The sequence below is a fragment of the Staurois parvus genome, unplaced genomic scaffold (genome assembly GCF_062004578.1).
Source record: "Staurois parvus isolate SC_StPar_1 unplaced genomic scaffold, SC_StPar_1.0 ptg000575l, whole genome shotgun sequence".
NCBI lineage: Eukaryota > Metazoa > Chordata > Amphibia > Anura > Ranidae > Staurois > Staurois parvus.
In genome coordinates this window covers 7,688,565-7,713,452 of record NW_028318371.1, presented here as the reverse complement: position 1 = coordinate 7,713,452, position 24,888 = coordinate 7,688,565, and the positions used below count along the sequence as shown (strand labels likewise).

At 43.8% G+C, this 24,888-nt stretch overlaps 1 protein-coding gene across 1 annotated transcript in view; it reads right to left on the bottom strand.

The window, feature by feature from the left end:
- LOC149450410 (cytochrome P450 2C25-like) overlaps positions 1–23,574 on the bottom strand; it is a 45,596-nt gene extending 22,022 nt beyond the window's left edge. The window contains exons 1-6 of the mRNA XM_089692090.1: positions 23,428–23,574; positions 16,359–16,542; positions 8,543–8,705; positions 6,461–6,601; positions 1,749–1,909; positions 1,162–1,335 (exon numbers count right to left, since the gene is read on the bottom strand). Of these exons, the coding sequence (XP_089548216.1) occupies positions 1,162–1,335; positions 1,749–1,909; positions 6,461–6,601; positions 8,543–8,705; positions 16,359–16,538 (819 nt within the window). The 5' untranslated portion in view covers positions 16,539–16,542; positions 23,428–23,574. The remainder of the gene's footprint in view (positions 1–1,161; positions 1,336–1,748; positions 1,910–6,460; positions 6,602–8,542; positions 8,706–16,358; positions 16,543–23,427) is intronic.
- Between the last annotated feature and the right edge of the window lie 1,314 nt (positions 23,575–24,888).

Here is a 24,888-nt window from a genome sequence, read left to right as displayed (position 1 = left end):
CCCCTCAATCCCTCCTCCTAGCACAGACTCCCACCTCCCCAATCCCCTTTCCTATCACAAATCCCCCCCCATCCCCTCTCCTATCACAAATCCCCCCTATCCCCTCTCCTATCACAAATCCCCCCCATCCCCTCTCCTATCACAAATCCCCTCCATCCCCTCTTCTATCACAAATCCCCTCCATCCCCTCTTCTATCACAAATTCCCCCCATCACCTCTCCTATCACAAATCCCCATCCCCTCTCCTATCACAAATCCCCTCCATCCCCTCTCCTATCACAAAACCCCTCAATCCCCTCTCCTATCACAAATCACCCCCCCCCATCCCCTCTTCTATCAAAAATCCCCCCCCCATCCCATCTTCTATCACAAATTCCCCCCATGCACTCTCCTATCACAAATCCCCACCATCCACTCTCCTATTACAAATCCCCCCCATCCAATCTCCTATCACAAATCCCCCCCATCCCCTCTCCTATCACAAATCCCCCCCCTCATCCCCTCTCCTATCACAAATCCCCCCCCATCCTCTCTCCTATCACAAATCCCCCCCCTCTCCTATCACAAATCCCCCCCATCCCCTCTCCTTTCACAAATCCCTCCCCGCCTATCTCCCCTCCTATCTCCCCTCCTAACACAAATCCCCCCCCATCCCCTCTCCTAACACAAATCCCCCCCATCCCCTCTCCTAACACAAATTCCTTCCCAACTCCCCCTCAGAGCACAAATCTCCTCTCCCACCACCAATCCACTTCCTTCAATCCCCCCCCCCCCCACCTATGAAAAATTCCCCCAAATCCCTTCTCTAGCTAACACATCTCCAAATTACCCTTCCCAGCATGAAATCGTCCCACCTTACCCAAATCCCCTAGGTTCAGTGTCTATGGAAAGACCGGTCTGGGGTAGTACAACCACAATCTGGGGGGTAGTGTAGCTCACCCCAGCGACCCCCTAGATCCAGCCATGGTGGAGAGTAAGGAAACCAGCAGCTGTGGCTGCACCATAGTCATCAGTGTTCCTAGGGGGCTGCCTAGTTCGCCTAGTAGTAGCACCAGCCCTGCACACCACCATTCTCCAGTTCAATTCGGATTGGCTGGTTTATGGCGATACGGCCAAAGATAATCAAAGGCTCTTCAAATAGATAAGGTTCAGTGTATGTACCTCCTTTATCTTCAGCAGGAAATAATCAATCAAATCTCGGGGGGCCTCCAGCTTCAGGGTACGTTTGTGTTCCTCGATGTAATCTAGCACAAAGTTCTGCAGGTAGGAGTTTTCCTTAAAGGCAATTTTTCGTAATAATGGCAGCTTGAGCAGGAATGGGAAGACGTTGCAGAGCTGACCATAAGAAACACAAGGAGTAAACAAATGAAGAATTACAATGCATGTTGGTGCAAAATAAAAATGCACATATGTACATCTCTGCAATAATGCACATTTTCCATGTTTTTTTAATAGATTTTGGGTTTACATATACTTTATCCTCGGTGTAAACTCTAAACCTAACCATAAAATCTAAAATACTTTAAATGTGCACCCGAAATTTCTAAAGATAGGAAATGCAATGATATGCTAACAATTTTGATAAAATACAATACAAGAAGAAAAGTTTGCCAAAAAACAGCACTGAAATTTTAAGCCCAGTATAAGTCATTCAAGAAAACCTAGTAATATGCTCTACTGGTTTCCTCCAGTGACTATGTAATTAGAGGTGCTAGTGGAAGACAAATCCACCAATGATTGTAACCTACCATGTGCAATGGGGATGTAACATTCTTAATGTGCCGGGAGGTGTGAGACATCAGATCATGTAACTTTGTGTCTTTGTAGTCAAAATGTTCTCCAAACAGCACTGAACTGATAATATTCCCAACAGCACTGGCCATGATCAGTAGTGGATTGAATGGTTTTCCTGAAATAGGGAAAAAAAATTAAGTAACTTTTACAGTTCAAATTTTTTTTACAATTTCGTTACACTTTTGAGATTAAAAAAATAAGAGCCACTTGTCTGAAAGGGAACTGTGCCATTGGGGCCAATATGGGTCCATGGGGGATAGACAAAGCCATCATGTCATAACTGAGGCACTGCAATGCTTTTAGATGATAAACACCTAGAGCTAAGCACTCTTAGACCCTGACTACTGCAATCTTTTCTTGTGGAAGAAATAATATTTTTAACTGGGTTTTCAGTCTAGCTCTGAGGTAGAAACTTAACTCCAAAGGTTTGCTGAAAACAGGGTCCACCAAAAATGGCGAGCTAACTGCTAGGTTCAGTTACTAACTGGGGTCCTATTTATTTTTTGGGGCATGGAAGACCTCAGTCAGAGACTGAACCTAGCAGTAAGCTCGCCATTTTGGGTGGACCCTGTTTTAAGCTAGCTCTGAGGTAGGCCAGATCTTGAGGATGGCCTAAAGTGGACTATCAAGCCAAAGTTGGTCAGAGTCCAAACAGTTACTTCTCCGAATGTGATTAGATTTCTTTTGGAATGAGCCAGATGCTACAGACCATCCAGGTAATGGTGGATTTTTCTTATTTCATTCTAACAAATTTCTATGAATGCCTCTAAGGAATAGTACCCAGGGTTCTGAAATGTTCTCCATCCAGACCTGCCTAAAACCTACAAGTCTTGCCTGATCTTGTAGGCCTGGATAGCCATCCCTTATATTGGGCTGGATTCAAGTCGAGCTGAGGTGGTAACCTTAGAAAGTTTTCACTGGAATGCCTTTCCAAGTTATTGGATTTTTCCAGCAGGTTCTGAGCTTCATCTTCTGGTCTGGAGTTTTGTTGCTGTTTAGGAAGATTTTGGTCCTGCAGAATCATCAAAGACTTCCCCTAGTAGCTTTATTGATAGTCTCCAACTTGTCATTGAACAAGGAGTAGCCTTATAAGGGTATTTCACATCATTGTTTTGAGGATGAGTCAACCAACCACAGCTTGAGTCAGAGCACAATTTTGGCTGTCATGGACCAGAGCAATTCTGGCACACAAACATACAATGTTGATAGTTGGTTCTCCAACAAAACAAGACATAAGTCTGATGTTTTGCAAGGCAGCTACTGTATCCTCTATAGGAGAAGCAGCCAAAATTGCTGCCTCAACATGATTGGTCCAAACCGCCTTTGGCCACTGGTGTAAGGGCAGCCACTGGATGGAAAGATCCACCTGTGGTAAAAGTAGATCTTTTCAATATCTAAATCTTCACTATATGCCATTTAAGAATATCCTTGAATGTGTCTGCATCTTCTAGAGAGAAGGTAACATGTCGGGTTAACCACATGAAGTCAGTGTAAACCAAGCATAGGGAAACCCTTCCTTTTTTAGCAGCAAATGGCATGTGTCCCACCAACACAGCAGAACGATGCTAAATCTTGGTTACCGTTTTCTTATGTTTCCTGTCTTTGCTTTATACCCAATATTTGTCCAATCACAATTAATATTGTCTTCTACACAACTTATGTTCTTCACCTGAATCTACTTACTTAAATATAGCATTAAATATTTATGGGTAACCCCCACAATACCCAGGTTATCTTTGTACAATCATATGGTCAACCCTAAAAACGTGAGAACCTCCCAAATGTGTCTAAAATAAGCTTTCGAAGACAAATCCCTTTCCTCAGAGCTATATGAAACGTGTATATTTTTTGTCCTTTTATACTTTTAATAAACCTTGGATAATGCACTAGGTGTTTGCACCACCTGCATGCTTTCTTCCAGTTTGTTGATCTCCCCATCTGAGGAGGGATGCATCTCTGGAACGTTATCCATAGAATATTTATGCATCTGATCCCCTGGCCTTCCCCTGGCATTGGATCTCTCATGCGCTGGAGAGTTTACACATCTCACAGCACTGGACAGAGTCTGGGCTCAGGTAAGTATTTGGAGGGCTGCAGGGGAGATACTATTAAGAGGGTTTTTACCTCAGTGCACAGAAGGCATTCATGTAAAAAAAAATTACTTTTGCAACCACTTTAACTAATGACACCACAAAACAACCTATTCACTCCCTGGATATATCCCACCTTGATTACTGCAGCTCTCTCCTTACTGGCCTACTGTAGCACTACCCTCTTAGGAGTTGCTGAGTTTTGGTTCCCTCCATAGTCCTGCTCACATTTTTCAATTCAAACTTGCATCCATGAGATAGTAACCAGTCCTTGAGCTTGTTTTTTGGATTTTATTAGGGGAATATAAATGTGGATGGGGTAAGGTGTGTATGGGTAATGGCAACAGGACAATCTTCCTAAACTATATACAAGTCTCTTAGCAGCAAAAGAACAAATCCTTCTTGGAGAGCTAGCCAGCATCTCCTGTAATACCTCCCAAGACCCTAGATACCCCTTATACAGCTGTTCTGGGTGAATCCCTGGGCAGTCAATTTAAGAGAAGAAAGTCCTGGATAGTAGCTAATCCAGTTTCCAATCAGAGTGCTCCTTCCCCTTACTGGGCCAGGAGGTGCAGGTCTACTCACTCAGTCCTTCTCCTATGCTGTTGTTGGGTTGGTGGCTGTTCTCAGGCCTTTTGCTGGGCCACTCACTGCTGCATAGGTGGTCCTCGCTCTAAGGGCTAGTGAAGTCCCAAGCTTCTCCTTCCAAGCTTCCCTGCCTGTAGATGAGCCCCTTTCCATCTGGGCCCCTTCCCAAGCTCCTCCTCTCCAGCCTCACGTCTCCATCTTCCACCCGAACTCCCCCACTGCTGAGCAGACTCAAACACTCTCAAGGGCTGTCCTGGCTCCATGCCAAGCCTCCTGTTGAGGATTGGTCAGGATCCCTTGACAGCGCAGAAAGCCACTCCTCACTCCCTCCCACTGCTTCTATTTTTTTCTGCAAAAATCCTAAAGCAGGGGTAAGTCCCAGAGAGCTGGTCTGCAGAGCCTCTCAGCCCCTGACTGAAATCTGCCCCCAACTATTACACCTGGGCTGCCACTCAGCCCCTATCTACAAATTAGAATCTAGCTCCCCCTAGCTACCTAGGATGGTGCTACACCACCTTCATACAGACTATCCCCCCTTCAGTCTATCATGAATGCTGCTGATCCATGCCTCTCTGCCAATCCCTTCACTGGCTTCCACTAGCCCAACATATAAAATTCAAAATACTAACAATGTACAAAGCCATCCACAACACTTCCCCCAGCTACATCACCAATCTGATCTGCAGCTACAACCCAAATTGTCCTCACCACTTCTTCCAAGACCTCCTGCTCTCTAGTTCCCGTTACCTCCTTCGATGCTCTACTCCAGGACTTCTCCAGAACATCTCCCATACTCAGGAACTCCTCACCCCAATATGTCCAGTTAGCTCCTACCCTGTCTGCTTTTAGGAGATCCTTGAAAACGTATTTATTCAGGGAAGCCTACCCCACCTCCCCCTAAAACTAGTTCCACATCAGATCATCCCCCACAGCTATTACCTTTTGTACCAGTTCCACCTCTCTAGATTGTAAGCTCTGTGAGCAGTTCTCTGCTATTCCTTCTGTATTAAAATGTATTGTAATTGTACTGTCTCCTTTTATATTTTAATGGCTTCCCGTCCGCTGTACCAGGTGGCAGCTACAGGCAAAGCAATGTACGGGTACATCGCTCTGGCTGTACTAACACAGGGGGGTGCGCAGCGCTTCCCACCCTTGACTGCTGTGTCCAGCGGAATGAAGATCCCGGGGAATGGGACCTGGTGATCATGTGATCACTACACGATCACAATGTAAGCAAAGCTGTTATGAATCAATCTAATTCATAGCAGCTCTGCTTCTCTTCCTAGTGAGCTGTGATTGGCCCACAGCTGATACATGGGGCCAATCACAGCAGCCTGTACCATGTGACCAGCTCCAGCCAATTACAAATCACTATTAAGCTGTCAAAAACCTAACTCCTTTATGACAGTTCATGAATGAGTTAGGTTCATGGCAGCAAGCTATGCATTGCAGGAGAAAATGATCTTTATTTCTCCTGCAAAGCAAAGTAAGAAAAAATAAAAAATCCCTGATCACCCCCCCTCCCCCCCCACACCCACACACACCCCCACACCCACCCCCACACCCACACACACACACACACACACACACTAGTACAATGTTACAATTAAAAATTTAAATGCTAAAATAATAAAATAAAAAACGCCATACTGAGAATTTTTTTTAAGGGTTTTTTTTTTTACAAGCTACTTGCTGACAGCTTACCCGCATTTTACGGGCGAACAGCAGCTCTGGGAAAAGTGACGTAATCTTGCGTTGCTTCCTATTTTGCACAAACTTTTTGCACAAACTGTATAAATCCTGAATAATAATAATAATAATGATGTTTGTGTGTACATGCAATAGTACTCTGTTGCTGGAGGAGCTGAGTGAAGCAGCCAGTGGGCCTTAATTCCTAGACAGTTAGGCCCCCTTTACATTTTCTGAACATGAAAGCTTCTACGTTTTTCACTTCAGCCAATTTTTCAATACAAATACATTTTTCCCACCTTCCGTCTCGGCTGCTGCCTGTGCTAGATGATTCGACTCCTCCTGCACACGGGATTCCATATTCTTCTTTCCCATCCCAAAGTTCCTCAGAGAGGAGATGGTGAAGCGGCGCAGAGGACGCCATCGGGGGCCACTAATACCTGAAGAAGAAAATCATCATCAGCAATAAGTTACAAACCACACGACCAACAATAAAAAGGCAAACCAAGCCACATTCTACAGGGGAGCATTTATAATGGCTCTAAAAAATTACATTTCTATTAGAAAGTATGGCAAACTTGTTTTTAAATTAAATGAAGATGGTTTTTTGTTTTTTTTTTATTGATTGTGCGCATTTTTTTATAATGTGTCCATGAAAAAATTAAGGAAAACAAATGATTAAAAACATTTAAACATGGTACAAAAAAAATAAATCAACAAAAACAGGAGGAGTGGAAGGAAGGGATTCATTGTAGTGTATAAGGGGTACATTAAGAGTTAATTAGGAACACGGTTTACATTTATTTACTTTTCATTTTTGCTATTTGCAAGGTTGCTTTAAAAACCACCAGACAGTAAATATACTATGAGCGGGCGGCAGGTACAGTCATGTACATGTATGTGGCTGGCTACTTCCTTGGCGACCCATGCTGTGATTGGACACAGCAGAAATTTGGCAGAAGATTTCAGCTGAAACCTGCTGATCAGCTGTGTCCAATCATACACAGAGTTCTGTGTTTACAAAACGCAAAGAGCTCTGTGTATATAAGAACAGCGATCTGACTGTTTCTTCACACACACACACACACATATATATATATATATATATATATATATATTATATATATATACACACACAACATAGATTGTAGACGCTATAACTTTAACACAAACCCAATTACTACGTACTTATTGGAATTTTGTTTTTGTTTTTTTACCAAAGACATGTAGCAAGGTAGATTTTGGCAAACATTTGTATATAGAAATTTGATTTTTAATTTTTGTTTGTTGGATAGGTTTTATAACAGAAATTAGAACATATTGGGGGATTTTCACAGAAAAGTTTATCTTGTTTATATAATAAAAACTTAAAAAAAAAACCAGTGGTGATCAAATATTACCAAAAGAAAGCTCTATTTGTGTGAAAAAAAACCAAACACAAAAAAAACCAGGATATAAATTTCATTGCCGTACAGTGTTGCATGATCGAGCAATTTCCAGTAAAAGTAGCGCAGGTCAAGGGGTTAACTAACCCCTATCATATGCAGGTCAAAAGTGAATCCTTGATCTGCTTTGAATGAAACAGAGTAATTACAATGTAACAATTTTGCTACATTGTAATTCTTATTGAAACGGCAGACAATGTTCTATGACTGGAGTGTCAATTTACATAGGGAACAGCTACAGAGCAAGATATTAAACCATATGTGCACAGCCATCCAGAGCAATGTGCCGGAGCCGACAGAGAGGAGGACTGTTGGTAAACAAACCAGTCCCCCTCCCCATCAGAGATGCTTGGCAATCACCGGGCGCCACCTACCTGGTCTTTTTTGATCAGATACCACCAAAAGAAAGCTCTATTTGTGGGGGGGGGGAAAAAGGACATTAATTTCATTTGGGTGCAGCATTACATGACTGCGCAATTGTCAGTTAATGTGACACAGTGACATATTGCAAAAAATGGCCTGGTCAGGAAGGGGGGGGGGGGGGGAATCCTCTGGAGGGCAAGTGGTAAATGTACTGTACCCTTATTGGGATTTCTTTTTTTTTTTTTTTTTTTACCAAAGACACGTAGCAGAATACATTTTGGCCTAAACTTATGAAGAAATTTTATTTTTTTTATTTTTTTACTGGATATGTTGGAGGTTTTTTTTTCAAAATTGTCAGTCTTTGTTTATAGCTCAAAAAAACAAAACAAAATACAGAGGCAATCAAATCCCACCAAAAATAAAGCTCTATTTGTGGGGAGAAAATGGGGTTCAGAATAACCCTCGTACTTTGGCTCATTTGGCAAACCTCCCATGACCTGAACCAAGGTGTGTTCAGCTCATCCGTAATGTACAATATAGAGGGATGAGTTCTAAGTGTCCTTGAATTCTTACTGTATCCTTTGGTGGGGATGTGCAGTGTGGGTATAAATGGGCGGGCACTGAACTCCTCGGCGTGGGTCAGCAGTGCGTCCTTCACCGTCTCATAACCACAGAGGACCACCACCGGCTCCGTCAGTTTCCAGATGGTGAACACCGAGCCGTACTTTTGGCTGAGCTGTCATAGATAAAATAAAATGACAAGAGAGAGTCAGAGGTCAGTAGCATCAGGAATTGTCCCTCTGCGGGATCAGAGACTTGCAGGGCACCCCCAGATCACGCCTTGTTGCCAAATATGTAGCAGCTAAACCCAATATTTAATGTAGATGTACCTCCCTGTTCCCTGCCTGTCTCTTGCTTCAGGACATGCAAGGAGGGGGGAGCTGGGAATAAGGCCGGCCAAAGATGGTTCGAATCACAGCTGATTTAAATACTGGATTGAAACAAAACAAATTTTTTTTCATTCTGCCCATGTCTAGAGATAACATTTCAGTCAATGTGTAGGCAGGTGCGAGAATGCTGTAGTATTTGGGTAGGACAGTGGCTAAATGGTTAGCACTTCCACCTGGCAGCACTGGAGTTGTTGGTTTGAATCCCAACCACGGCACCACCTGCCTGGAGTTTGCATGTTCTCCCTGTGCCTGTGTGGGTTTCCTCCGGGTACTCCAGTTTCCTCCAACACTCCAAAGACATGCTGGGAGGTTAATTGGCTCCTGTGTAAATTGGTCCTAGTATGTGTATGTAGGAATGTGCATTAGGGACCTTAGATTGTACACCTTGTGAGGGTTAGGGACTGATGTGAATGTGTAATATATATGTAAAGTGCTGCGTAAATTCACGGCGATATATAAGTACCTGTACTAATAATAATAGTCAACACAGATGGGTTAATGTTTGGTAACACAGGGGTTAATAATGTCTTCCTCCTGCATATGTCACTTCAGGTTGAGAAGCAATGTATGTAGGAGGAGTTTGGACCCTCGGGCTCTCTTGGGAGTTGGAAGGAGACCATACAGCTGAGGTGTGGAGTGACCCTGATACCAGGATCTGTACCATCCATTCATCGGGAACGAACAATAAAAAGCGCACTTTAATAGGAGAAGGTCCATGTCATGTTTCTCTGTAATGTTGCACTGTATGCGATTAAAATCTAAAGAGCCGTATGTACAAATGATTTGCTTCTGTAAAAGAAGTTTCATTTAAGTAACAATGACTGGTCTGATTTTCTAGGACCTCCTTTTCAACACAAAGGAACCCTTGAAATGATTTTTGGTCTCGGGGAACCCTTGCTAAACATTACTGAATCTACAGCTCATGATACATTAGTGTGATGGTCAGTGAGAAGAATGTTCCTTACACTTGTGGTCATTGAGAAGAATGTTCCTTATACTTGTGGTCATTGAGAAGAATGTTCCTTACACTTGTGGTCATTGAGAAGAATGTTCCTTACACTTGTGGTCATTGAGAAGAATGTTCCTTACACTTGTGGTCATTGAGAAGAATGTTCCGTACACTTGTGGTCAGTGAGAAGAATGTTCCTTACACTTGTGGTCAGTGAGAAGAATGTTCCTTACAATTGTGGTCATTGAGAAGAATGTTCCTTACACTTGTGGTCATTGAGAAGAATGTTCCTTACACTTGTGGTCAGTGAGAAGAATGTTCCGTACACTTGTGGTCAGTGAGAAGAATGCTCCTTACACTTGTGGTCAGTGAGAAGAATGTTCCTTACACTTGTGGTCATTGAGAAGAATGTTCCTTACACTTGTGGTCATTGAGAAGAATGTTCCTTACACTTGTGGTCATTGAGAAGAATGCTCCTTACACTTGTGGTCATTGAGAAGAATGCTCCTTACACTTGCTTTGTATTGCTCTGCACAGCATGTCTCCCTAGTAAAACCACACACAGCACAGTTAACACTTTGATCGCGCCACATATGTTAACCCCTTCCTGTCCAGTGTCGTTAGTACAGTGTCAGTACTTTTTATTAGCACTGATCACTGTATTGGTGTCACTGGGGATGTCAGTGGCAGTTAGTCAGTTCCCCACCAGTGTCAGAATGCCCTCCACAGTCCCACTATAAGTTGCTGATCACTGCCATTACTAGTATTAAAAAAATACTTCTATTAAAGTGCGCTTTTTATTGTTTGTTCCCGATGAATGGATGGTACAGATCCTGGTGTCAGTTCCCCTGATGACGTCATATCTGACTAAACTCATTGGGTGAAGCAGGGATGTACGCCACCACGCATGAGTGAACACTTGCAGCCATCTTTGATTTTTTTACCTTTTTATCGTAGATAAAATCCAGAAGCTGTACAGAAACAGGAACTCCCACCAATATGTAGTGCACCCTCTAAGGTGAATTTGGTCCCATTTCCCCCTTAGAGCACACTCTGCCAGGCACACCACATTTTCTGCACTTTTCCACTGGCTCCAAAGAACAGTCTAGGGATTTCTTTTTGGGTACGATGAACTTCGATAGTGATAGAGAGCATGGTTTACCCCAATAAACTGTAAAACTGAACAACTTGAGGATTCCTCAAATTCTGGCTGCGATGCCCAAAAATGAATGTCCCACAGGATCTCTATGCTGATGGTGACTTGTACTCCTTCCAGAGTTAAAAGCTACATGCGGTCACCATTCTGCAGCACTGGGGTCATCTACTTACATAGCCACAGGATCACCAGTTGCATCTTGTTGATATGCACCAGGCTCATCCTAGTGAGGGACATGCAGACTCACACCACCATAGGACTCTTTCCCACCACCTTACTCATGGCTTTCTCCAGTGAGCTTTTCCTGACCAGACTTGATCTCCAGAAGTGGATTTGCAAATAGACCCCCTGGCTAAGCCTACAGTTGTGTCCAAAATTATTCAACCCCCACTGAAATTGAGTGTTTTGGCCAGTTTGACATTGCTTTTGATCATTCAGTCATCTTGCTTACATTTACATTAAAGAGGCACTTGTAGGTCAGACAAATATAACATAACAGTTATAATGAAATAACCACAAATGTCTTTTCTGTGCTCACAGCATTATCAGTTTTATTCAACCCCCAAGTGACATTCAATCTTAGTACTTAGTACAGCATCCTTTTACAGTTATAACAGCTTTTAAACGTGAAGCATAGCTTGACACAAGTGTCTTGCAGCGATCTACGGGTATCTTCGCCCATTCTTCATGGGCAAAGGCCTCCAGTTCAGTCACATTCTTAGGCTTGCGCACTGCAACTGCTTTCTTTAAGTCCCACCAGAGGTTCTCAATCGGATTTAAGTCTGGTGACTGCGATGGCCACTCCAAAATGTTCCAGCCTTTCCTCTGCAACCATGCTCTAGTGGACTTGGAGGTATGCTTGGGATCATTGTCCTGTTGAAAGGTCCAACGTCTCCCAAGCCTCAGGTGTGTGACGGACTGCATCACGTTTCCATCCAATATCTCCTGGTACTGAAGAGAATTCATGGTACCTTGCACACGCTGAAGCTTCCCTGTACCTGCAGAAGCAAAACAGCCCCAAAGCATGATTGACCCTCCACCATGCTTCACAGTAGGCAAGGTGTTCTTTTCATCATAGGCCTTGTTCTTCCTCCTCCAAACATAGCGTTGATCCATGGGCCCAAACAGTTCTAATTTTGTTTCATCAGTCCACAGAACACTATCCCACAACTTTTGTGGTTTGTCCACATGGCTTTTGGCATACTGCAGTCGACTCTTCTTATTCTTTGGAGACAGCAAGGGGGTACGCCTGGGAGTTCTGGCACGGAGGCCTTCATTACGCAGTGTGCGTCTTATTGTCTGGGCTGAAACTTCTGTACCCACATCTGACAAATCTTTTCTCAGTTCCTCAGCAGTCACACGGGGACTTCTCTCCACTCTACGCTTCAGGTAGCGCACAGCAGTCGAAGTCAGCATCTTCTTTCTGCCACGACCAGGTAGCGTTTCAACAGTGCCCTTTGCCTTGAATTTGCGAATGATGCTTCCTAAGGTGTCTCTTGGTATGTTTAACATCTTTGCAATCTTCTTATAGCCATTGCCCTTCCTGTGAAGAGAAATCACCTCTTCTCTTGTCTTCCTGGACCATTCTCTTGCCTTCACCATGTTTGTAACCACACCAGTAAATGTCTAGAAGGAGCTGAGTATCACAGTCATTTTAAAGCTGCCTAATTGGTGCTTATTATGCTTGATTGCTGCTCGGTGACATCCACAGGTGTTTTCAATACCTGATGGAAAGCACCTGTATGAACCTCTGTTCTTCAGAGTGGTAGTCTTTAAGGGGTTGAATAATTGTGGCAATGAAGAAACCACATAAGAACCATTTACTACTGTATTACATAAACAATTGATGTCATTTTAGTTGCATTTGGGTAGTTACAACGTCCTTGTAGGATTTGATTCTGAATACAATTCCAAATGTACACTATAGTCCCTAAACCCCTTTACAGCATTGGGGGTTGAATAATTTTGGACACAACTGTAGCTGGGACCTCAGGGTCTTCTTGAAGACTTCCTCTTCATTGTGCACCAAGGGTAGAGCCCTTGCACAGGGGTCTCCTCCTGCAAGACTGGACCCAGGAACAATGCACCCTGAAGCCCAAACTATTTATGGGCTCTCTCACCACCTACTGGGCACACCTCCACAGGGATTAGCTAGAGTCCCATAAATATTCAGGCCGCATGCTCTGTCCTTCCTCCCACTCCGATTCTAGAATCCTCTAGACGAAAGGAGAAAGTAGCAGAGCAGCACCCAGTGAAACAGTGAGCAGACCTAAGTAATCAACCTCTACTCCTCTGATTACAGGCGAGGCAAACTAAATTTACCTAGTGGCCTAGTCTACACTAGGAGGGCACTGCAAATAGTTTTGGAATCCAAAAATATAAATTTCATCAACGATAACTAGCCAACACTTTTTGTGGGGTTATAAAGTACCCCCCCCCCCCATCAGGGCAAAAAAAAAAAACATAGATAATGTGTATGTAAATAATAAAAAATGTCTCTATTGTTACATCAATAATAAGATTCTTTCAGCCATGATGAAAGGGGGATACTGTATTATCCCCAAAAGGAGTTGGATTGGTACTTTGGATTTCTATTACGGACTCCAGAACTATTGGTGTAACACTTCAGTTTTCCTACACATTCTGAATCATGTTAAAGTTATATTAAACCCAAAAACACCACTTTTTAGATGCTGTGACTGCATTTGTTTACTTTTTGCCTTCATTTTCACCTGATGATCCTGCCAGCAAGTCTGTTATAGCAAAAGCGGCAAATAGATGATTGGAACAAACCATTTAACACTGACAGGGGTTCTTACAATGATCAGCTTTTATTCATTTATGTAAAACCTTTATCCCAAAAGGGGAAAAAAAATACTTAACTGCCTACAACTACCATTGTTAGCTGGAGGTCTGCTTTAATCAAGTCCAATCAACATTACCCTCCCCCCAGATTGACAATGCTGCTGCCCAAAGGGTGGCTCCATTGCTCCTCCATCTTAAGTATAGACATTTCAAGGCAGGAAGGGAAAAAAAATCCTAAAAAATAAAATCAATGCAGCCAACATATTTAATACACAGCAATATTCAAAAAATGTTTTTGGTTTTAATACTACTTTAAAAAAGGTCCACTAGAGGGGCGTGGGGGGTGATGGGGGCCAAGCTTAACTGTGTTGTTATGATGACATCAGTGCTATATTATACTGTTCTGCTGTTTTTTTGCTACCTAAAAAAGTTGCTAACTATAAATACCTGTACTACACACTGGAACCCCACTGGACGCCTACTGAGGAGCTTTACTTGCCTGCTGCTATGGATGATGATTTGTCATCAAGTGTAGGAAACAAATTTTGCACAACCACTGAGTACAGTGTAGCCAGGCACTGGGCTACTACATATTGACACAAATACATGGTTCTGTTTTCATTTCTCATAGACTTATGCAAGACATCTGGAATCATGGGAGGTGTAGTTCGAGGTGGCAGCCGTAGAATGATGCAAACTGGCTGTGGGATGCAGAAGGAGCCTAGAGGCCTTTTTTTGCCCAGGAAAAGCCTGCCCTCATAATATTCCAGGAGTCCAGGTTCAAACCTGTTGGTGGGATCAGGAAATCGAGCCAGAGGACCCATGGGTGACATCGCCAAGGAGCTAGTCACATCCAACAGCCTCTCCGACCATAAGAGATTGGTGAGGAGAGACTGGAGAGTTCACCATCCTCCTTCCTCTTGAATGAATTGCAACCACACTGGAACCAGACTGAAGGGAACCTTTCCACCGCTAACAGCCTATCACCACCTTTGGGAGTCATTGAGAGGGACTCTGACCCACTTTGTACTGTCAGCAGTATTCAAGTTACTGAAAGTAGTACTCTTTCCACACCCCTCCATTTTTTATTACTGTCGCCCTCAATATCTCTGCCGCATTATTGCCATTTATGAACGGCAGCTGTAGTGCATCATCACCACCTCTGGCCCAGTTTGTTCCTTGTACCACAGTCTACATTGCACCCTCACCTCTTAACTGCATGCAGGTTTAAGGGCCATCATAAGTGCACCAATGCTCCTCAAAGGGGGCCCAATGTTAGCCGGCAGGAGATCAACCTTAGAGAGTGCCCCCCTTCCCCTGACCCAACCAGCCATTTTACATGTTCCCCTCATACTCTTACACTGTTTATGTTATTTAAATTCTAACTACATTTAATCAGCTTGTCAAGGCCTAGCACAGCCACCATTAGTGCATACTAGCAGTATAGTCCTGTTATTGTTAGACTGTTTCACTACTACCTGTAATTGCATCCTAGGATGGCACTGCTACTGTTCCTGTTGATTAAGTTGTCCTACACCTCTTATACCTAGTTTTTTTTTTGTTAGTCCTTTAGGGTGCTGGACTGTGCTACCCCTGTAACTTTTTATATTTTATTTTGCTTGTACCTGTGGGGTTATCAGCTGTCTGAGAGAATAATACATTGAATTTACCCCCATCATTGCTTGGGGTCTGGTTTTAAGATAATTCCTGTTACCTAACGCCAGAGTTATTTGCTGTGTTTCATTGGGTTTGTATTCTCTTATCCTGGTGTGTCAGAAGGGTTGAGGCGCTTGGAGGTGGAGGCTAAGAACCCATCTTAACCAGCAGTTCCATCAAAGGCAGCACTATAACTGTCAGAGCCTGGGTCCAAACCTGGGCCTTCTGCTGTGAGTGGCAATGTTTCTTCTTGCTGAGCCACCTGGAATGTTGTCAGCTCCCTTGACAAATATTTGGATAATCCTGCTTTGATCTTGTTTGTCATGAACCTTGAACCCCTTGCTCCTCCCATGAACTTCCTGATATAAGCCATGTCTCTGCACTTCCTGTTTGTCAGATTATTGTGCTGTCCAGCCAGTATTGTGCTCCTTGCCTTCTCTGCTGTCATCCATATTTAGCTACCACTCGTTATGGACCTTTGTCTACGCTTCTGTCTGATCCCAACCTGCAACTGTTCATTACTGACTTTGGCTTGTGTACTGACCACGCTTCCGTGTTTTCCTTACCTGCTTAATACACTACTGGACCTCCCCTTGCTCACCTCCTGGTGGGGTGATCCTGAGGACCGCAACCTGGTGCTAACACGCAGCAAACTCCATCTCCAACATCAGAAGCTCTGGTGAACACCAGTTAGTACTTAGACTTCGCACCTTAGATGAGCCCACTCCTCTGCCACAGTGACCTGCCTGTGTACCTATCCTGCTGGTTTCAGGTAAGCCTTTCCACTGCTATAGCAACTGGTCTTTGAGCCTGACCCCTGATCGTGAAATAAACAGTCTCTCAAAATCTGATTAGATCCCAGAAGTCACTTACCAAGGTGTAATTTTTATCAGCAGTTCTCATATCCATATACTTCAGGTTGCCCAGGAAAGGCAGTGGGGTGGGTCCGGGGGGCAGTGACCTGTACCGTATGTGCTGTCTCCACCACGATATAATAAAATGGAGGGTGATGAGAACAGTGACCAACAGAGCGAGGATTGTGGAGAATCCCATCTTCCTGGAAGAAACACATAGATACCAACTATGAGAGAGGTCAATATTCCTTCTACTGTACAGCCCACCTCTTCACATGACTATGACTCAGTTCAAATTATTTAATTATACTTTTTTTGCTCTTCTCTAGTTGCAAAATAACTGAAATCAGCTCCTTTCTGTACTCCTTTTTCCTGTGTCTCCCTGCAAGAGATGTCCCTGTATTTCCTTGACAATCTGTCCAGCAGGAACATAGACAATTTTTTTTTTTTTTAATGTAGCCACCCCAAGACAGGCGTTTCTATTTAGATGTAGTATTTGCCAAGCTGTAGTCAGCCTTAGCTGGATAGTACAGCTTTCCTGGGATCTAGTTATTGTTTTCTTTTGCCTACTTCCAGTAAGTGTCACCAGTGATTGTGCATCTCGCTAGGAGATTTGTCAGTGGTGGGGAATGGGGGAGGGTATAAATATTCAGGAGTGACCTGTGGAAGGCAATTCTCCTCTGGACCTCCTATCTGGGGGTACAGATGTTATTGGCTGTGAGATCCTCCTAGAACCTGCTGCCAGAGGAGAGTGACCATGTGGTTGGATAGGGGCTTGGGCATGAGGCCTAGCTTGTGTAACACGGAGATCAAAGTGCCATGCTGTAATGCCAAATGTATTGAGAAGCTGAATTGAAGCTTGTACATCAGTGGAGTATGGTGGCTACTCCCTAGGGTGTTAGACCATGTTGTACATAATAGCCAAATTCACAGAGTGTAGGAGTAGCTTCAAGGTTCTCTTTCTCTGGCAGCTCTAAATATCATTTTTTATTTGGAGTCTGCCTAATCCAGGAGTATTATGTGCCTTAATCCTCTTTCCCAGAAGTATGAAGTCTATAGCTTGACGTTGGCCGAACTTGCCCCTATGGGGTCCCACATGTCTTTGGGGGTCAGGGGGTGTTACAGTAGAATAAGGAAGGTGTTAGAACATCTGATGGCATATTCCTTGTTTTCTCGGCTCTTCTTTCCCAGTAAAAACATCCTCCCCATTTCCTGTTTTTGTGTAATGGACACAGGAATTGAGGGAAAACCTCCCCAAGGAGGTTACTGTGAGAAATAGAAATGTGACAAATTTAAACTCTATCCAGGACAGCAAAAGCAATGGGGTGAAGTTAGGCTTTAGATGCAGCAATTTAAATTGGGGCATAACTACAGACTGTGGGGCTTCACAGCAAAATTTTGATGGGGCTCCCCAGCGACCTCCCTACTGTCATTGAGCTTAATGTAAGAGTATTTCTAAATCAAAGATAGGATTCAGTTTCAGTGCTTGCTGGGATGACCAGAAGCTGTAGTAATAATAAATCTACACTGTGTGAGACAACCAAACAAATTCTCCGTACTGCAAGCCAACAAATTAAATCTATTATTGGCAGCAATAATTCTGAATTCTCCTGTACATTTGATAACATTTTTTGATTTGAAATTCAAATGTTCAAATTGCCTCAACAACCCCTCCGAAGGAGCTCCCTTCCACCCTCGGCTCCATAGCAGCCAACTGGGCTGCTATAGCTATTGCCATGGCTCTGACTCAGATTATTGCAAGCATACATTTCTGTATAGGTTTTTTAAGGTAATTTGGGAGAACTTTACTTTTTATTAGGTTTTTATTTATTTTGTTAGTAGTAATATTACATTTATAGTATTTTATATATTACTATTTATTATTGTATAATTTTTATTTAGCATTTTAAGACTTCCTGACTAATAGTATCTTACTGTTAGTTTTCGCCACCTGAAGTTGATGACTCAATTTTCTCAAAATAGCATCAAAAAGCAAAATGTGGAACAAAAACAAAATATCTATCGATCTATCTATCTGCTATCCTTTTATCATATTAGTCCATCAGACTAGAAGCCGCCTGCATTGCTCTTATCTTATCGCTTCTCTGGGCTGGACGCTCACTGTGCCAAAGATTATATTTCATTTGTGATTAAAAGAGCTCCAGGAACGAAGACTGGAAAAGATACATTCGTGTATGTAAAACCAAAACCTTTCCTTTTAGATTTACTTTAAAATGACCTCACAATGTTGTCCTTTCCATATGCTCTCCGAAAACTGGAGGTTCTGATAGTTCAATTCATCCTGTCCATGTGCTTTCTCCTTCCTTTGGTTCTATTTTATAAATGGAATTATAGAGATCTGTAGTCATTGACACATGGTGGGCATTATATAGCTATCTGCACTCCACTAGGTCTTGTGTCTGGCAGAGGAAAGTCTCCTAACATTGACCTCATATCATGTGACTGAATGCTAAAAGCTGCAAGAGAAGCCAATTCTAGAAGATATGAAATATTGAGTCACAATAAACCACATCCTTTAGGAACACCCACCTTTCTCACCAATCATTGTGGCACCATAGTACACTTTGTGCTGTAGACTTTAATTAGCCCTCAGAAATCCATCCCCACCATGAAAAGACTAGTTGGTTGTGCTTGCCCCCAGCCAGGGGCGGACTGACCATTTGGAAACTCGGGCAATGCCCGAGGGCTCGGGGTCAGTAGGGGGCCCCATGAGATGCCCCTGGTACCTTTTTCATAGGCTTTTTTGAGTTTGGGCAAGGACACAGGGGCCCCATGATCCCCTATTGCCGGGGGGCCCCATGAGTTGTCAGCCCGCCCCTGCCCCCAGGTCAAATATTCCAAACCCTCCTTTGCTGGTTAGAAACTCTGCTTTACAGTTCCTGTTTTTCAGAGTCTATGAGCGAGGTTTGATTGTGGGAATAATAACTTCTCTATATACCAAAAGAACCTAGAGGGCATTCAGGTGTGCAAAGACCTACAGTTTGTTTTCTTTTAAAAAACAGCCACAACCCGAGTAGAAACACCTGTCCACTGCCAGCATGCTGTAGTGAAGGACCATTGCTCTCCTTTCAGAGGTTTCATATAACCCCTGCTTAGTCAGAGCTCTATGATTAAAAGGGAGTATGAGGTTTGACTTAGTAGAAGGAATGTCAGACCTCTGGATAATAGAAGAGAGTAGAGGGAAGACAATGGGGTTGGATGATGGAAGAGTAGAGAGCAGTTGGGTTGGATAATAGAAGGGAGTAGAATAAAGACAGTAGGGATGGATGATGGAAGGGAGTAGAGAGGAAGCAGTGACACTGGATAATGGAAGGAAGTAGAGGGAAGACATTGAGGCTGGATCGTGGAATGGAGTAGAGAGAAACCAGTGTGACTGGATAATGGAAAGGAATAGAGAAAGGCTGGATAATGGAAAGGAGTAGAGAGAAGGCATTCAGGTTGGATAATGCAAGTGAGTAAAGAGTAAACATTTGGGTTTGATAATGCAAAGGAGTAGAGAGGAGACAGTTGAGTTGGATAATTATTATTATACAGGAGTTATATGGCGCCAACAGTTTGATCAGCACTTTACAAAATGAAGATAGACATAACAGTTACAATACAATTTGGTACAAGAGGAAACAGAGGGCCCTGCTCATTAGAGCTTACAATCTAGGAGAACAGAGAGCCATAATGGAGGGGAATAGAGGGAAGGCAATTGAGTTGCATAATGGAAGGGAGTCAAGGGAAGGCAGTAGGGATGGATCATGGAGTGTTGGTAAAGCAGTGAAGCTGCAAAATGGAAGGGAGTAAAGCGAAGAGAGCAGGGTTTGATAATGAAAAGGCACTGAGAGAAGGGAGTGAGGCTGGATAATGAAAGGGAGTAGAGAGAAGGGAATGAAGCTTGGTAATAAAAGGGGTTCAAATAAAGGCAGTGAGGCTGGATAATGGAAGAGAGTAGAGGGAAGGCTGTGATGATGGATAATGGAAGGGAGTAGAGAGAAACTAGTGTGATTGGATAATGGAAAGAAGAGAAATAATTGAGGCTGGAAAATTGGAGGAAGCGAGTAGAGAGAAAGCAATTGGGTTGGATAATAGAAGGGAGTAGAGAGAAGGCAGTGAGGCTGAATAATGGAAGGGAGTAGAGGGAAGGCACTGATGGTTGGATAATGGAAGGGAGTAGAGAGAAGGCAGTGAGGCTGAATAATAGAAGGGAGTAGAGGGAAGGCACTGATGGTTGGATAATGGAAGGGAGAAAAGAGAAGGCATTTGGGTTGGATAATGGAAGGGAATAGAAGGAAGGCAGTAGGGAATAGATAATGGAAAGGAGTAGTGAGAAGGGAGTGAAGCCACATAATGGAAAGGGAGTGAAGTGATGGCAGTGGGGTTTTTATAATGAAAGGGAGTGAGGTTGGATAACGGAAGGGAGTGGACAGAAGGGAGTGGGGCTGGATAATGGAAGATAGTAGAGAGAAGGCAGAAACACAGAAGACAGTGGGGTTGGATAACACAGGGGAGTAGGGAGAATTGGATAATGGAAGAGAATAGTGGGAAGACAGTGGAGTTGGGTAATGGAAGGGAGTAGAGGGAAGGCAATGAATCACGATAGTGGAAATGGGTTGAGAAGAGGCAGCAAGACATTTTAAGGTGGGGCAGAAAGATGGAATTGTTGGGAGATGAGAAGGTGTGGAACAGAAGAGGCAGCAGAATCAAAATTTGTGGAGGAGGAAGAAAACAAAAGCAATGAGATTGGATTATAAAGGAATGGGAGGGAGAAGGCAGAAAGACCAGGTTGTTAAGGGGAACATGGAGGAAGCAGGGCAGAGTATTAAATGTGGTGCAGGAGTCGACAAGATCATATTGTGTGAGGGAGAGGTGTGAAGTGAAAGTAGATTGTGGAAACAAGACAGATTATAAGCAACGAGGCTTGGCTGTGGAAGAATGACAGACAAGTGGAATGCATGTATATACAGTATATAGCGGAGGTTACTAAAACTGGTGTGTGCAAAATCTGGAGCAGCTCTGCAGAGAAACCAATCAGCTTCCAGATTTTATTGCCAATGCCTAACTGAACAAGCTGAAGATAGAAGCTGATTGGCTACCATGCACAACTGCACCATATTCTGAGTGCTCCAGTTTTAGTAAATCCTCCCCATTGTATATGTATCCGCAGGCAGTGATAGAGGTTAGGCATTTTATAGCATACCTGCCCCAAGTTCAGACCACTGATCACAGCACCTGTCACTACGCCAGAAGCTGTGATTGTAGGTCTAAGGCAAGACCAGCTACTTGTACCCCCCAAAAAAGATATACCATAATTAATTTAAAAAAATTCTATCAACAAAACATGAAACTGCTAAATTTCTTTTGATTTGCAAAAATAAGTGCCATAAGATGCACCAGCACCAATATTAAAGACAAAATCAGAGCCTCGGATTGACTGTGTCTGTGGCTGGCAGTGGCAAAGAGACAGTTGCAGTGAGTGGAGGATGATGGACCCACACTGACAGATCCCAGGCTGGAATTCCCCAGGCAATGGAGGGGGGGGGGATAACATGCCATGACAGCAGGCAGCTGAACTGAGTGATCCCACACAGTGACAGGTCCGACACAACAACCCACCACCAACACTGACACAGATCAGCAGGCACTAGAAGAGCAGGCTGTGGGATTGTGATGTCATCACTCACTGACACATTGCACATGTGATGGATGGCCGGGTCACACTCACACAGACATTACCTACCTCCGCAGGCACAGCTCTGCCTCCTCTGTTGAATGGGAAGAGAAGGGCTGGAACTCAACATTGATCAGCAGCTGCCAGTCGGCTTGCAGTAAGGAACTGAGTCTGAGAGGAGTACTGGAAGGAGCCGCAGTTCAGCTGCTACACTGGCCCCAGACACCCGACATCTTCCTCTGTCCTTTCTTCCTCCCCTCTGTCAACCCTCCTTCCAGCTGGAGGATCATTCATGACGTGGCGGTATCATATACAGAGAGAGTGCTGCAGGTGCCCTTACGTGGCAGTATGCCCTAGGCTGCCGCCTAGTTTGCCTATTGGAAGCACCGGCCCTGAGGGAGCAGGTAGCTTTCTAATGCCCAGCATGGGCCACTCACTGTGGACCCCTCTCTTGATCAATGTGTGAATGGAGGAGTATCTCCACTCAGGGCTACCAGCGCAACATATCAAATTTGTATTGGTTGGAGGGGGACAAGTTCTCCCTGGACCCACAGTGAGATATAAGGAGCAGCCAGACAAAATCACTGAGCAGCAAGCAGAGCTGGTCTAAGTAAACAGGTCTGCCTTCTATGTACATGTATAATACAATCTACACATAAATAAAAAGATGTTAGGAAATTCATACAATAAAAAGGTTATAATAAAAACAAAAACCGTGTTCCTTCTGGTGAGGAAGATCTGTTCCACTTGCTGTTCTCCATTACGAGACCTCTGAAGATGCCCAGTGGGAGGGGTGAAACGTGTTGGATGGAGTTTCTGGTGTCCGGTGACGTCACATCCGATCAGTGTAATGAACATGGAACAGTGGTGTTCCCAGAATGCAATCCAGCTGCCCAACAGGTTTACATACTTAAAGCTGAATGTTTTTTATGAAAATATAAATGTATTTCTACAATCTATTGTTAATAAAGTTATTACTACACTATGAGTGGTCCCTCTTCCCCTCTTTTTTGTTTGAAGCACCATCATTACTATGCTCTGTACTACTGAGTGCTTGGAGGAGATCGGAGAACAGCAAGTGGAACAGAAAGATAATCCTCACCAGAAGAAGAGCTTTTTGACTCACAGCAAGGGTGGGGGGCACTGATCAATGATCACATTTGGGCCACAAAGTCACTTTTTATAATAAAAAGGTTATGTACAGCTGATCTTTCATACAGTATATAAATAAAAAGAAAGAAGCATTACAAAGACTACAATTCCCCTTCAAGAGATCCTATGGGAAACACACGATTGGAGGTATACATCATAAATGGACACACTTATCAAAGAATTCAATGCACACTTCTATAAAAGGTGGAATAGTAGGTACAGAATGATAGCCCCCCATAAAGAACCCCATTATCATTACCTGCTCTTTAGTAGAGGTGGGACCACTAATCAGTGCCTTCCCTGTATCTTTACTGGTGGCTTGGTGTTAACAGTCCTGACTGTCCTCAGTAAAGTCCTCCCCATGGATCCTGCTAATGATTAAGCCATCAGTACCTGTAAACAAGGAGTGCGCAGTCACTGGATATGATCTTGTCTTGTGTAACATTACCTTATCAACCTGTCTAACAAGAACTTCCAGATCTCAAGTAGGGATGAAGGTGGGGTTTGGGTCTGAGGGTATTTCTGTGTATTTTGAGGTTTGGGGTCCCAGCAAACTAATGCGGGAATTCACTGGCCCAAATTCTTTTAACTTAATATGCTGCAAGGACTTCTGATCAGCTGGGTTAGAGGATTTGTTAAAAATAAAAACACAGTACGATGCTGATACCAATACCCAGTAAGTGCAAATACAAAGTATGATACCGATACCTGGCAAGTACGATACCCATACCCGGCAAGTGCAAGTACGATATCCATACCCGGCAAGTGCAAGTACGATACCCATACCCGGCAAGTGCAAGTACGATACCCATACCCGGCAAGTGCAAGTACGATATCCATACCCGGCAAGTGCAAGTACGATACCCATACCCGGCAAGTGCAAGTACGATACCCATACCCGGCAAGTGCAAGTACGATATCCATACCCGGCAAGTGCAAGTACGATATCCATACCCGGCAAGTGCAAGTACGATACCCATACCTGGCAAGTGCAAGTACGATACCCATACCTGGCAAGTGCAAGTACGATATCCATACCTGGCAAGTGCAAGTACGATATCCATACCCGGCAAGTGCAAGTACGATACCCATACCCGGCAAGTGCAAGTACGATACCCATACCTGGCAAGTACAAGTACGATATCCATACCTGGCAAGTACAAGTACGATATCCATACCCGGCAAGTGCAAGTACGATATCCATACCTGGCAAGTGCAAGTACGATACCCATACCTGGCAAGTGCAAGTACGATACCCATACCTGGTAAGTGCAAGTACGATACCCATACCCGGCAAGTGCAAGTACGATATCCATACCTGGCAAGTGCAAGTACGATATCCATACCCGGCAAGTGCAAGTACGATACCCATACCCGGCAAGTGCAAGTACGATACCCATACCCGGCAAGTGCAAGTACGATACCCATACCTGGCAAGTGCAAGTACGATACCGATACCCGGCAAGTGCAAGTACGATACCGATACCTGGCAAGTGCAAGTACGATATCCATACCCGGCAAGTGCAAGTACGATATCCATACCCGGCAAGTGCAAGTACGATACCCATACCCGGCAAGTGCAAGTACGACATCCATACCTGGCAAGTACAAGTACGATACCCATACCCGGCAAGTGCAAGTACGATACCCATACCCGGCAAGTGCAAGTACGATATCCATACCTGGCAAGTGCAAGTACGATACCCATACCCGGCAAGTG